A 12959-nucleotide genomic window follows, 5' to 3' on the forward strand; every position below is an offset into this window, starting at 1 on the left:
AAGTGCACCGGATTACATAAAACAATATTAAGAATCTAAGCATATTATATAAATATCATTGTATCGAAATAACATATTGTACTAAAACTGAGAAGATGGAGCAATAGATGGTTTATATGATTAGATTTAATAAAGGTTGGGCTAGTTCAATGTTAACATTTTATGGATATACTTTTAGTTTCTACAAATGTCATTCACTTATTCATTATTCTGTATTTTTTTTCTGATTTTATTAGCCCTGCTATACTTTTGGTTGTACGTTATCGTATCTTCTGGTTGTTATAATTACCAATATGATTTAAAAAAAGAAAGCATAGCGCACAGGAATAACACATAGGGAGCATTTCTCTTGATTAGGCTCCTTTGAACGCAGCCTAATCCTAAACACCTAACAAGCTTTAATTCTGCCACTTAGAAAAGAATTGCAGCAGTTAAAAATGAATATACATTCTCTATTTCAAATGATCCCAGTGTTTACTGAGTATCAGGTATTAAACAACTGGCACAGAAAATAATGAATTATATATGGTCTAATAAAAGGCCAAGGATTACATTCGAGAATTTCCCAGATTCCAAAGAACGTGGTGGTCTAGCAGCTCTGAACTTCAGATTGAACTATTGTACCAGCTGTCTAGTGAGGATTTCAGAATGGATGATATTCTCTTATGGCGAATGTAAGAGAATATCATCTATGTACGGCATAGTTACGAATGGAGCATATTGTAGCAAAATTCGAGTTAAATACACAATGATTTGAGTTAAATACACAATGATTTGAGTTCATTACATAATACTACTTACACAGTATTATACAATAATACTGTTCTGGCTTACGTATACATTTGACTTAAGGATAGACTTTGGGAATGGAACTCATTATTAAACTGGGGACTACCTGTATTAAGTAACATCAAATGTTTGGGATAAATACAGGAAAATAAAAATCCAGATTTCTCCCCTCTTCCTTCATTACTGAATGCCTATTTTTATGAAGAAGAAAGACTAAGAAATTTGCTTGGTGAAGAGACAACAACTTGTTCAGACTGCAAGATTTTATTATTAATAGGATAAAGTTAAAATCCTTCAAGTCTCTTACTACACGTGTTTTACTATACTTGTTTCAATATTTTCAAATAAGTAGCAACAAAAGAATTACAGAAACAAGGGGGGAATATTGAGAAACTTGACTGAATTCAAAAGTCATATAATACATCCTGTAATACCAAACATTTGCAAAGCACAATTTATAATTTATTAGTGAAATATGACTCAGAACCCAAACAAGTTATATGCTTAAATAGATGCAGAATCTGAATATAGTTACAGAGAGAGAACAATAGGAATTTCAATAGAAAAAGAACATTAAATTTACTTAAAATATTGGTACGAGACATTTTATCACTGGCATATCCCTCCAGTCTCAATTGTTAAAATGAGTAATTTTTTCCTGAATGATGGCAGCAAAATTGGAGTTCATTGATAGAGTTAGAGTCAGACTGGGGTCATAAACTATTGAACTTGCACCCCTCAAAAGAACAAGCCAACAAGCTCTGTGGTTAAGCTTGCAAAAGAGTTGAAACAGGAAGATATTGATCAGGTGTGAAGTTACCTAGAAGAAGAACAAGAGCAGAGATGTAGATGTATATTCAGATAAAGCCTAAAATAAAGATGTTCTAAAACCACTAAGTGTCCCAGATACAGAAAACCACCAGTTGTCATGGACACAGACACATATGGTTTGAAAAGGTGTTATGATTATGGAATGTTAACTATTACGTACGCATGCAAAACTAAGTGACCAATCACGTAATCTCTGATTATGATGCTGTTGTTGAAAAGGTATAAAAGATTTATGCTTTCTATTTTTGGGGCTCTCTTCTTGGGAAGGAGTCCTCAATTACTAAGGTTACTTAATAAATGAGTAACTGAGTTTCTCCAGTCCAGTCTTTCATTGGGTTAAAGGGCTGGGCTGAAAACCACGATTTGTGGCCAACATGAAAAATGCTAGAAATGTAATGAACAGGTGGGATCCTTTTTTCATAGGGTTGATTTTTTTATTAAACTTCACTAAGTTTACGTTACTTTACATTACATTACACACAAGTAGTTCACAATAAAAACAGAACTAAAAGACATAATACAAAACTGTATGTAAAAGGAAAAAAATACAGCTGTGAACCAAGAGTGTTAGTTCTTCTTCATTACTCTTCGAAGAGCTTTGTGTACCTCCTTGTTCCTCAGAGTATAGATCAGTGGATTAAGCATGGGGGTGACAAAGGTGTAGAAAAGGGAAATCATCTTGCCTCGATCACGGGAGTAGTTGGAGGGAGGCTGGAGATAACTGAAGATGGCTGTGCCATAGAAGAGGGACACCACCAACAAGTGGGAGGCACAAGTGTTGAAGGCCTTCCGCCTGCCTTCAGCTGAGCAGATCCTCAGCACCGCAGCCACAATGTAGCCATAAGAGATTATGATGAGACCCATTGGTGCTAGAAGGAACACCACACCAGCAGAAAAGAGAACAGCCTCATTCAGTGAAGTGTCAGCACAGGCCAATTTTAGAAAGGCAGGGACCTCACAAAAGAAATGATCTACTCGATTCCGTCTACACAATGGAAGCCTAAGAGTCATCACTGTCTGAATGACAGAGCTGCTGAAGCCACTCACCCAGGAGACAGCAGCCATTGTGAAACACAGAGAGTGACTCATCATGGTAGTATAACGCAGTGGATGACAGATGGCAGCATAGCGGTCGTAGGCCATGACAGCCAACAAAATACACTCTGTGCCGCCCAGAGAAAGAGAGATGTATAACTCAGCCACACAGGCACCGTAACTGATGGTCTTCCTTTTCCTCCAGAAGTTCACCAGCATCTGGGGCCCAAGACTGGTGGTGAAGCAGAGATCAAGGAAGGAAAGGTTGCTGAGGAAGAAATACATGGGGGTGTGGAGATGGGGATCTAATCTTGACACCACAATGATGGTTGTGTTGCCTAGGAGGGTCATCAAGTAGCAGGCCAGGACAAAGACAAAGAGGAACATCTCCAAGCGTGGCCGGTCAGCCACTCCCAGCAAGATGAATTCTCCCTGGTAGCTTTGATTACTCTCTTCCCACGAAGTTTCCCTGTTCATTGTCTATACACATTAGAATAAGTAATGAAATAGAAAAAGAAACCAGTATAAACAACGGATAGGATCAGAGCATTCCCGTATTTGGAGTGTGACTTGAACCTTGTCCCCAGTAATCTACATTCAAGCTGAATTAGTGGGCTCTACTCTGTGAAAACTATTGGAGGTCCAAATCTAATGGCACGGCTTTCTCAGCACCTCATGACTTACACACCACAACACTCACAAATATGTACACCTCCAACTCCAGCAGCAACAACAAAATTATTACATGTGTGAATGTAAACCAGAATCATATTGTATGAGAAGTGAATATGCTGATAGTAGGACGTGAAACCTTGTATCTGGCTACAGAAATATTGGGCAGAACAACATAATAAAGACTGTAACGCTCTGATCTCTGATGGAGATGCACAAAGGTGTAATTATTTATTAATTCAATATATTGGATCAATCATTTCCTCTTCCATTGTGTTCTCAGCCAGCTTTCCAGTTCCCACCTTCCCATTCTCTTTACTGGACTGCATCCTTCATCCCACCACCTTTGTCTGCATCCTACCACAGCCATCTATCTTTCTTTGCTTGCTTCTCTCCCTCTCTTTCACATTTCAGCGGTACCCCAGGAGTCTCTTCCTCCACTCACACTTCCACCTGAGATGCCAATTAGGGTGCGAAAGGTTGAAGGCAGAGAACCCTGTTGTGTAATGTGAATTATATATGGGAGCCATTCTTGCTTAAAATTTTAGGCCTAAAATTTTAAGCAAGAATGGCTCCCATATATAATGCACATTACTTTTTCTATTTTTCTATTTTTCTACTTTTCCCATATATAATGCACATTACTTTTTCTATTTCATTACATATACATTATGGGTATATATTGCTTCATTTCCATCACCCGTTCCAAGACATGACTGCCTATCTTACATAGGTAGATTTTGTGAAGGCAATTCATTGCTTGTGCAGGGAAGATTCAAAGACCCCACTTTCCTTCACCCCAGAATGGGGCAATTTCCCTCTCTTAATGTTGGAAACTAAGTGGGCTACAGGGTGAGTCTTCCATTCTAAATGACATAATCAAGATTGCTACTTTATTTTCACCTGACAATTCCTTCCAGAGAATTTCCTCACATGAGTAAAGAAGGAGAGGAAAAATAAAATATCTTTTCTTTATGTAGACCCTCCTTCATGGGTCTACATAACAATAAAACAGGTGTCCCAGTGAGGTCTGTTCTGCTGGATCCTCTTCCCACCTGCAACACATTTATTCCTTTATTCCTGTATTCATTCACTTATTCATTACATTCATATCCTGCCAAAATCTGGGGACTCAGAGGTTTCCACAGTCACACTTGCTGAAGGGCTTCTTGCCGAATGAAGGAAGGGAGGAAATGGGGAGGCAGGGGAGAAAAGATGTCAGAGAGACTGATGTATTTATCCCACTGTATAAAATAAAGTATAATTTACTTTATACGGTGGGAAACACTGCAAAGGTATTCATTAGGAAGGGATGATAGGTCTCATAGGTATGATTCAGTTGTCATCAATTTCTCATTAACTGTTCCAGTTGTCCCTTTCCATTTTGACATCAATGTATAATTGTTGAAATGAAAAAAAAAAACCCACACATTTTAATCTGAATATTTCCTAGCATTTACATTTTTGTGCACGTTTCATACATACAGTGTGTTCCACAATATAATTGTTACTATGCACATTTTAAAAAAATATATATTCTTATACACATTTCCCCTAAAATTGATATTTGTGTAGTTGTCTCTATGAGTGCATGCATATGTGCAAAGTTAGAAACTGCATCACAGTTTGTGGATTTCACTGTGTAGCTGCGTTGCAGTTTGCACAGAAGCTGGGAATTGTAAATTGCCCAATTTCATATTAAAATACAGATCAAATGAACTTCTTCCTTATTTCTAGCACTAATATCAGAAATAAAGAAATATGCCCAATAGAAAGTGATCTTTTACGATGAACAGATACAGTCAAAAATCACATTAACAACTTTAAACAGAGTCTAGCAGACCTTAAGACATAGGCATCTGACTGAAGATTCAGATATTTATTAGAGCTTAGGCTTACATATGGTGAAGTTAGCTGTAGCCAATGAAAATTTATGTTATAGTATATTTCACGATCAACATTAACACTTGTTTCTAGAAAATATTCAAATGAATTCTAAAAGGAACAAATTCTATACCTTCATAATTAAGAAAAAGGAGTATCCACCATGGATAGATGATAGATAGATAGATAGATAGATAGATAGATAGATAGATAGATAGATAGATAGATAGATGATTGATAGACAGACAGATAGATTACATGTAATCTGTTCCTTCCCTGTTACATATATATATATATATATATATATATATATATATATATATATAATTATATAATATATAATATAATAATATATGTAATAGGGAAGGAACAGATTACATGTAATCTATCTATCTATCTATTATAAAAGTAACTATAACCTTAAAACATTCTACTCCCCAACCTCACCTTTGTCTGGATAAACAGCAATGTTGCTACCTCTTGACTCATCCTGATGTGTTGGCTTGGAGTATCTTGTATGCATGTACGATCTCAGGTTAAGGATCCCTAACTGTGCCTCTTTTTCTACTCCTTATGAAGAACCAGCCTCTATTCAAGGAGCAGGTGGCACATTTTCAGGCCAAAATAGTTCTCACTGGAGCATCTCTGAATGGACCTCTGTATTCCAGGGAGTATAGGTTGGGCTGAAAGGTGAGGGCAGAAGACAGATTGGTGGGAAGGGGAAACCCCCTAAAAAGAGAATAGAAAGAGACAGCCATGAAACTAGATGCAAGCTAACAGAAATATATGGATATGGACAGAGTCTGAGAAAGGAAGGAAGGAAGGAAGGAAGGAAGGAAGGAAGGAAGGAAGGAAGGAAGGAAGGAAGGAAGGAAGGAAGGAAGGAAGGAAGGAAGGAAGGAAGGAAGGAAGACTTAAAGAGGGTTGACGGGAACAAAAGCTGAGGCAATGAGCAGCATGAAAATAGTCAGACTGAATAGTCCACAGAGTTCAACGCGGCTACTCCCAAGCAAAAGGATATAGCATTGCAGCGATAATTTCACTTTCATTTTACACACGATCTTGTAGAGCAGTGTTTCTCAACCTTGGGAACTTTAAGATGTGTGGACTTCAACGCCCAGAATTCCCCAGCCAGCCATGCCCAAAGTTGAGAAACACTGCTGTAGAGAAAGAAAGTGAAAAGCAAAGACCAATGCACCTTTCTGTTCAAGGAAGAAAAAAATCAGCGTCGAGAAGTAATGGGAAACAAGGGAAAGGCATGCAGGTTAAACATTTGGAATGCTGAATAGGCAACATCAAAGGACATGGGAAAGGGAGAAGGTGAAGTCTCCCCCCACTCAAACTCAGCATCCCAACTCCATCCCTGGTCAGCCCACCTTCCTCAGCCCAGCATCTTGGCTCTTCCAAGTCGGTGGCGCTCCAGAATATTTACAGATATCACACACACACACAGCAATCAACCTGAGAAGGCAAGAAATGGAGCAGGATGATAGATTTTTTGGGTATTTTCAGGGAGGAGGAGGAGGGACTATTCCTGCCTAACTCTAACCACTTAGTGAAAATTGCTGTAAAGTTGTCACAGGCTCAAGATTGAGCAATTAGTGGCAAAGAAGACATTTCCCTCCAGAGTCCAGCAAGCCCTAGAGGCTCTTGAAACCATTTGCAAAAGCTCACCCAGGAAGGATAGATCTCATCAAAAAAGTGACAGGGGCAAAGATGCAGGAGTGGGAGGAAGAGATCTGCCAAAGTTTGGATCAGCAAACTAAGGAGTAAATTTCAGATGGTATCAGAAAATTGTATTTGCTATTGCAGGAACTATATGATGGAACAAATTTCTATACCACCTTTGTAGGACAAGATCCCAGGTCAATGTTGGTGGGCAACACACACACACACGCATTTTAATTGTTCACTTATGTTTTTGTTAACGTTGTACACATACATCTACATGCAATTCTGGATACCACTTCTAGAATTCTTTGGCATCTACACCCAATCTAGACCAACCAGGAGGGGATCAGGGCACACACATCCTCTCCATGGACTTTTCATCCAGTTTACATTCCTCTACCACAAAATTTGTTTGTTTGTTTCTTTGTTTGTTTCTTTATTTATACAATTTATATAGCTGCCCATCTCACCAGCAAGTAACTCTGAGCAGTGTACAACAAGGCTAAAACAATCAGTTGTACTCCAAATGGTGAAAGCATTGTAAAAAACATGAGTGAACCCAGCAGGCCTATGTTCTCCTGCTCCCCTGCTCAGTCATAGTTTCTCTCTTTCTCTCTCCATTGCAGTGCCAGCATGGAGTAACTTATCTTGAGCACTGTCAGTGTATGGTGGGCAACCCACCCACTGCACAGCAACATTCCTACTTCATCTGATGGAAGTGGTCTCAGATGTGGCATTGAGGACTCCTAATGCATTAGTTCTGGAAGACTTCAGCATTCACACTGGGATTGCCTTGGTTGAGTCTGCTTAGGGATTCATGGCTGCCAGAGCAACCGCTGTTATATCTTATAGCCCAAAACACATGGTTGGTCACTGTCTGGATCTGGATTTTTCTACTGGGCAAGAAGATAATGTTCTGAGATGGGAGGGTTTTTTTACATTTGCCCTCTTGATCTGGTCAGACCACTTTCTGCTGAGATATAGGACAGCAGTCACTAATTCCTCTCTGCAGAGGAGTGAGCCAGTTAGAATGGGTCCGTGCCAGGGGCTGGAGGATTCCAATGGGTTCCAGAAATCCCTGGAGGACTTTCCGGCCAGTGTGGCTGGTGTTCAGGGTGAAGATTTGGCTGCCAGGGGACTACAGAGCAGTTGAAATGGTTGCTTATATGTGTGTATGAACAGGACCTCCTCAGCTCCATCCAACCACGACCTTCTTAGTCTTTCCCTTCCTCTTGAGCCATTTACTTCTCCTTTATATATTTGTTTTGCAATTATCTTTATTCACTGTCTCTGTGTGATCAAACTGTCTCAATGTTCTTCTTTCATCCTGGTCACTCACTTTATATTCAGTCCAGACTGATCCTGTCCCTTGTTGTACCACAGACATTTCTGACATTCTCCATTCCCACTGCATTCAATTTATTTTTACATGTCTCTTGACATAGCCAACTCTCATTTCCATATCTCTGTCTACAAACAGGCCTTTTCACCTGTAGCCCTACAAATATGGGATGCTCCCCTCAATGAGCTATTACTAGTGCTGTCTTCATTGTTTTTTTAATGCCAAAGATATGTTATTCTCCCAGGCATTTTAATAGTATGCTAATGCTGCTGTGATTCTTCGCTTTTTATTTCTGCTTTCACTTTTTTCATTGATTGAGTGCTTATTTTATTCTGTATTTTATTCTGCATTGAATAAAATATTTCATTAACTGTTGTAATCAACAGATTTAATTTCAAAACACCTCCAGCTTTATTTTCTAATGGTAAGCAGCATAGAAGTGTTTTATATCAAATAAATTAAATGTCAGCCATTTAATTTTTGGGTCCTGCAGACACCATGGAAGGGCCTTTGTATACATGGCATCCAAAGACTGCATTGCTGACTCTAGTTTATATAATAGTCCTCAAAAGCTCATGATGACAGTGTAATGGTCTGCATAAAGGGAAAGATTGGGAAATGTCCTCATAAGGGAAGAAATCATGAGCAAATTCTTCCTACGGAGCTTTTTCAATTCAGGAAGTAGGAGCAGGCAGGGAGGCTGCAAAGGGATAGAAAGAGCACAATGCAGGCATGATTCCCCCCAGTAAAAGCTATCGTGCAGAAAGGACTTGCTGTGGTGGAATAATAAAATCAGCTCAAATTCTCATTAAAAGAAAACTGCAAGGACTTCAGAAGATGCCTTTTTCACAGGGGAACAAAGCTTCTGAGAAATCAAGGGACAGACTTGACACAAAATGAATGTGTGCTATCCACAACAAACTAAACACATTTCAGAAAGTAGGTTCCGGCTTTCAGTTTGGGGGGTTTTTTACTCTTTAATTTACAGTCTTGTGTGCTTCTGTGGCACCTAGATATGTTACCTGTTTATTATGAGAAGGAAGGAAGGAAGGAAGGAAGGAAGGAAGGAAGGAAGGAAGGAAGGAAGGAAGGGCAAGAATAACAAATAAGGAGCATTTCTCTTGAATTTTCAAATGCAGCTGTGAATCATGGGGTTAGTTTTTTGTCACTAGTCTTTGAAGAGCTTTATGTACGTCTTTGTTCCTCAGAGTATAGATCAGCGGATTAAGCATGGTGGTGACAAATGTATAGAAAATGGAAATCATCTTGCCTTGATCACGGGAGGAGGCAGTTGGTGGCTGGAGATAACTGAAGATGGCTGTGCCATAGAAGAGCCAAACCACCATCAAGTGGGAAGAACAAGTGTTGAAGGCCCTCTTCCTGCCTTCAGCTGAGCGGATCCTCAGCACCGCAGCTGCTATATAACCATAAGAGACCGTGATGAGACTAACTGGTGCTAGAAGAAACACCACACTAGTAGAAAACATCACAGCCTCATTAAGTGAAGGGTCAACACAAGCCAATTTAAGAAAGGCAGGGAGTTCACAGAAGAAATGATCCACCCGATTCTGTCCACACAGTGGAAGCCTAAGAATCATTGCTGTATGAACAAGTGAGTTGCTGAAGCCACTCACCCAGGAGACAGCAGCCATCGTGAAACACAGAGAGTGGCTCATAATAGTAGCGTAGCGCAGTGGATGACAGATGGCAGCATAGCGGTCGTAGGCCATGACAGCCAACAAAATACACTCCGTGGAGCCCAGAGAAAGAGAGATGTACAGCTCAGCCATGCAGGCAGCATAAGCGATGGTCTTACTTTTTCTCCAGAAGTTCACCAGCATCTGGGGCCCAAGGCTGGTGGTGAAGCAGAGGTCAAGGAAGGAAAGGTTGCCAAGGAAGAAATACATGGGGGTATGGAGATGGGGATCTAATCTTGATGCCACAATGATGGTTGTGTTGCCCAGGAGGGTCATCAAGTAGCAGGCCAGGACAAGGGCAAATAGCAACATCTCCAAGCGTGGCCGGTCAGCTACTCCCAGCAAGATGAATTCTCCCTGGTAGCTTTGATTACTCTCTTCCCACGAGGTTTTCCCATTCATTGTCTATACACATTAGAACAAGTAATGACACACAAAAAGAATCCAGTACAAAAAATCTGATAGGAATCCAGCATGATCAAATGATTCTCATATTTGGAGTATGGCTTGAATTTTGTCCGCAGTAACTTAGATTCAAGCTTAATTAGTGAACTCTGTGGAAATGATTGGAGATCCAAATCCAATGGCACTGCTTTCTCAGCATCTCATTGCCTGCTCTTTTTCTAAGAGATTGCTAAGGTCATTTGCTTCTGCACATCCTGTCTGACTCTCCAGGTAGGATGTAGTTAGGTAGGTGCTAAGCTTTCCCTTTTCATACAATTTATTTCCTATATATACATCTTCTTTCTTTTCTAGCAATACAAAACCTGCTTCCCTAATCCTTGCTCAGTTAGATAGCTACTGTCAGGAACCCTCTCAAACACCTATCTTCATTAACCACAAAAGGTTGTTGTATTTGTGAATGTAAAGCAGAATCCTATTGTGTGAGAAGTGAATGTGTTAATTATAGGACAGAAAACCTTGTAGCTGGCTACAGGAACATTGGGGAGTATAATACAATGAATAGTTTTTGGAACTCTGTTTTGACATATCTGTCATAGCTAAGAGGCTGAAAGGAGCCACAGTTATATCAGAAATCACATGTAATCAATATAAGTGCTGAACATCAGCCACTGCCTGCAGTCTGCCAGAATCCTTTTTCTAGCCCCAGAATGGGTAAGGTCAAAAGTTCTGGCTACTAATTTTAAAGGCTTTTTTTAAAGATAAGGGGCAAATTGCCACCTTAAGTCATTGATCTTGTGGGTGGGACTCCCTCACCATAAGATTAATGGCTTAAGGCAACAATTTGTATCTTATCTTTAAAAAAGCCTTTAAAATTAAAATATAACTAGGACCACAATAGCCCAGTTTGTGCACCCAAGAATTGCATCAATGGAGAAGATGAAGAATGTTTATCTCATCCCCACTGTTTGCAAACTTCTTGCAGTTACATTTTGGCCTCTAAATCATCATCCTGACTGGGCATGGACCCCAACTGCATAAAGGACTATAACAATATTTAGCTTATGACTTTCTTTGGGAACAACCTACTCCATGCATGAAAATTAGGGATGATATTGAAGTCCTCTGCTCCCCTCATGGATACAGTCTATGAATTCCCAGACAAGTTGGAGTCCTATCACAACACTAGGCAGTGCTGAGCTTGTCTGGGGCAGGACTAAAAAAAATACAGCAAGATTGGTTGACTTGGGCGTCCAATTTGTACAACAGGGCTGAGCTTTCTTGTGATGGTAGAAGGCCACAATCCTAAGGCTCACCCTATCCCATGCTCAAGAGCCATATGCAACCTAAGGTGGTGGAGGTTGCCCATCCCTGTCTTTTAACTGAGGGTGAGCTAGGATAAGTGCCTCGATTGATTGACTGATTGATTGATAATGTGCCATCAAGGCATTGTCAACTCTTAGTGACCACATAGATAGATCTTCTCCATGAAAAGGTACCAAATTCCCTTCTTTAATTTGCTGATGGAGAAGATGTAACAAGCCATGGGAAGAAAACTCTTTCCAGCCAAGTCAGATTATTCTAAGACTGCAGACAAACTTATATAAGAGGAAAAAGAAGTAGATCTGTTACTCATAAAACCTCTGCCCTTTGTTCAGCAAGGGAGACCCAGGTTACGTGCCAAAAGAGAGCTGCATGGGCACGGCCTTCAATACTGAGGCCATGGGCGAGTCTCAGCACCCCAAACATTTGGTTGGCACCCAAGGGCTAAGTATACTAAGACTCTGTGACTCAACCACCTGCTTCATTTCCATCTCCCTTTTCAAGGCATGATCACCTGTCTTGCACACACAGGTTCTCCACAAGCCTCCTTCAAGTTTCTTTATAGCAATAAAAACAGGTGTCCCAATTAGGTCTGTTCTCCTGGATCCTCTTCCCAACACATTTGTTCCTTTATTCCTGTATTCATTCACTTATTCATTACATTTATATCCTGCCAAAATCTGGGGACTCAGAGGTTTCAACAATCACACTTGCTGAAGGGCTTCTTGCCGAATGAAGGAAGGGAGAAAATGGGGAGGCAGGGGAGAAAAGATGTCATCTCCTACCCCACCCCACCCCACCCCAATAATCAGATCAACCATGAATTATGGAAGAGCATTCGAAAACAGACAGCCAGGGAGAAAAGAAGACAACATTCCTGCAGGTTTAATAGTGAAGGAATTTCAGCAGGTGCAGCATCAGAGAAAGAGAGAAAACTGAAGCACAATTTAGTGTGCAAGAGAGAAGTGCAGGATCAGTACTGTCAGGATCTGTGCAAGCTAGAAATCAAAGCTTAATTGAATGTAGACTAGTGATGCATACTGGACAGGGTTAAATGTTATAATTGTTAATTGGAGGCCTGCTTGCTTGTTCCTGCCATCAAAGTCAGGAGAGAAGGGGGAGGAAGCCAAGCCAGGTCCTAATGTTATCTCTGCAGAGGTGCCAACAAGGTCAGGCAACCGTGAGATCAGAGAAAGGCTCAAGGAATTTCAAGCGGGAAAAGAAAGTAGAAGGGGGGGAAGTGGGCTTAAAAGGAAAGGATTTGCTTGGAAATGCTTAGACTCAACAACCTATAGATGCTGTGTATTTCTCTT

General features: G+C 40.2%; 1 protein-coding gene and 1 pseudogene across 1 annotated transcript; both read right to left on the reverse strand.

Moving 5' to 3' along the window:
* Window positions 1-2187: 2187 nt before the first annotated feature.
* LOC103063660 (olfactory receptor 2G3-like) lies at window positions 2188-3132 on the reverse strand. Its single transcript, XM_007431311.1, has one exon. The coding sequence runs from the start codon at window positions 3130-3132 to the stop codon at window positions 2188-2190; it is 945 nt and encodes a 314-aa protein (XP_007431373.1).
* Window positions 3133-8789: 5657 nt separating this feature from the next.
* Window positions 8790-10323, reverse strand: LOC103063889 (olfactory receptor 2G3-like; annotated as a pseudogene).
* Between the last annotated feature and the right edge of the window lie 2636 nt (window positions 10324-12959).

Source organism: Python bivittatus, unplaced genomic scaffold (genome assembly GCF_059951505.1).
Source record: "Python bivittatus isolate LINGU-HERP-01145 unplaced genomic scaffold, Pbiv_v1 ctg000080_np1212, whole genome shotgun sequence".
NCBI lineage: Eukaryota > Metazoa > Chordata > Lepidosauria > Squamata > Pythonidae > Python > Python bivittatus.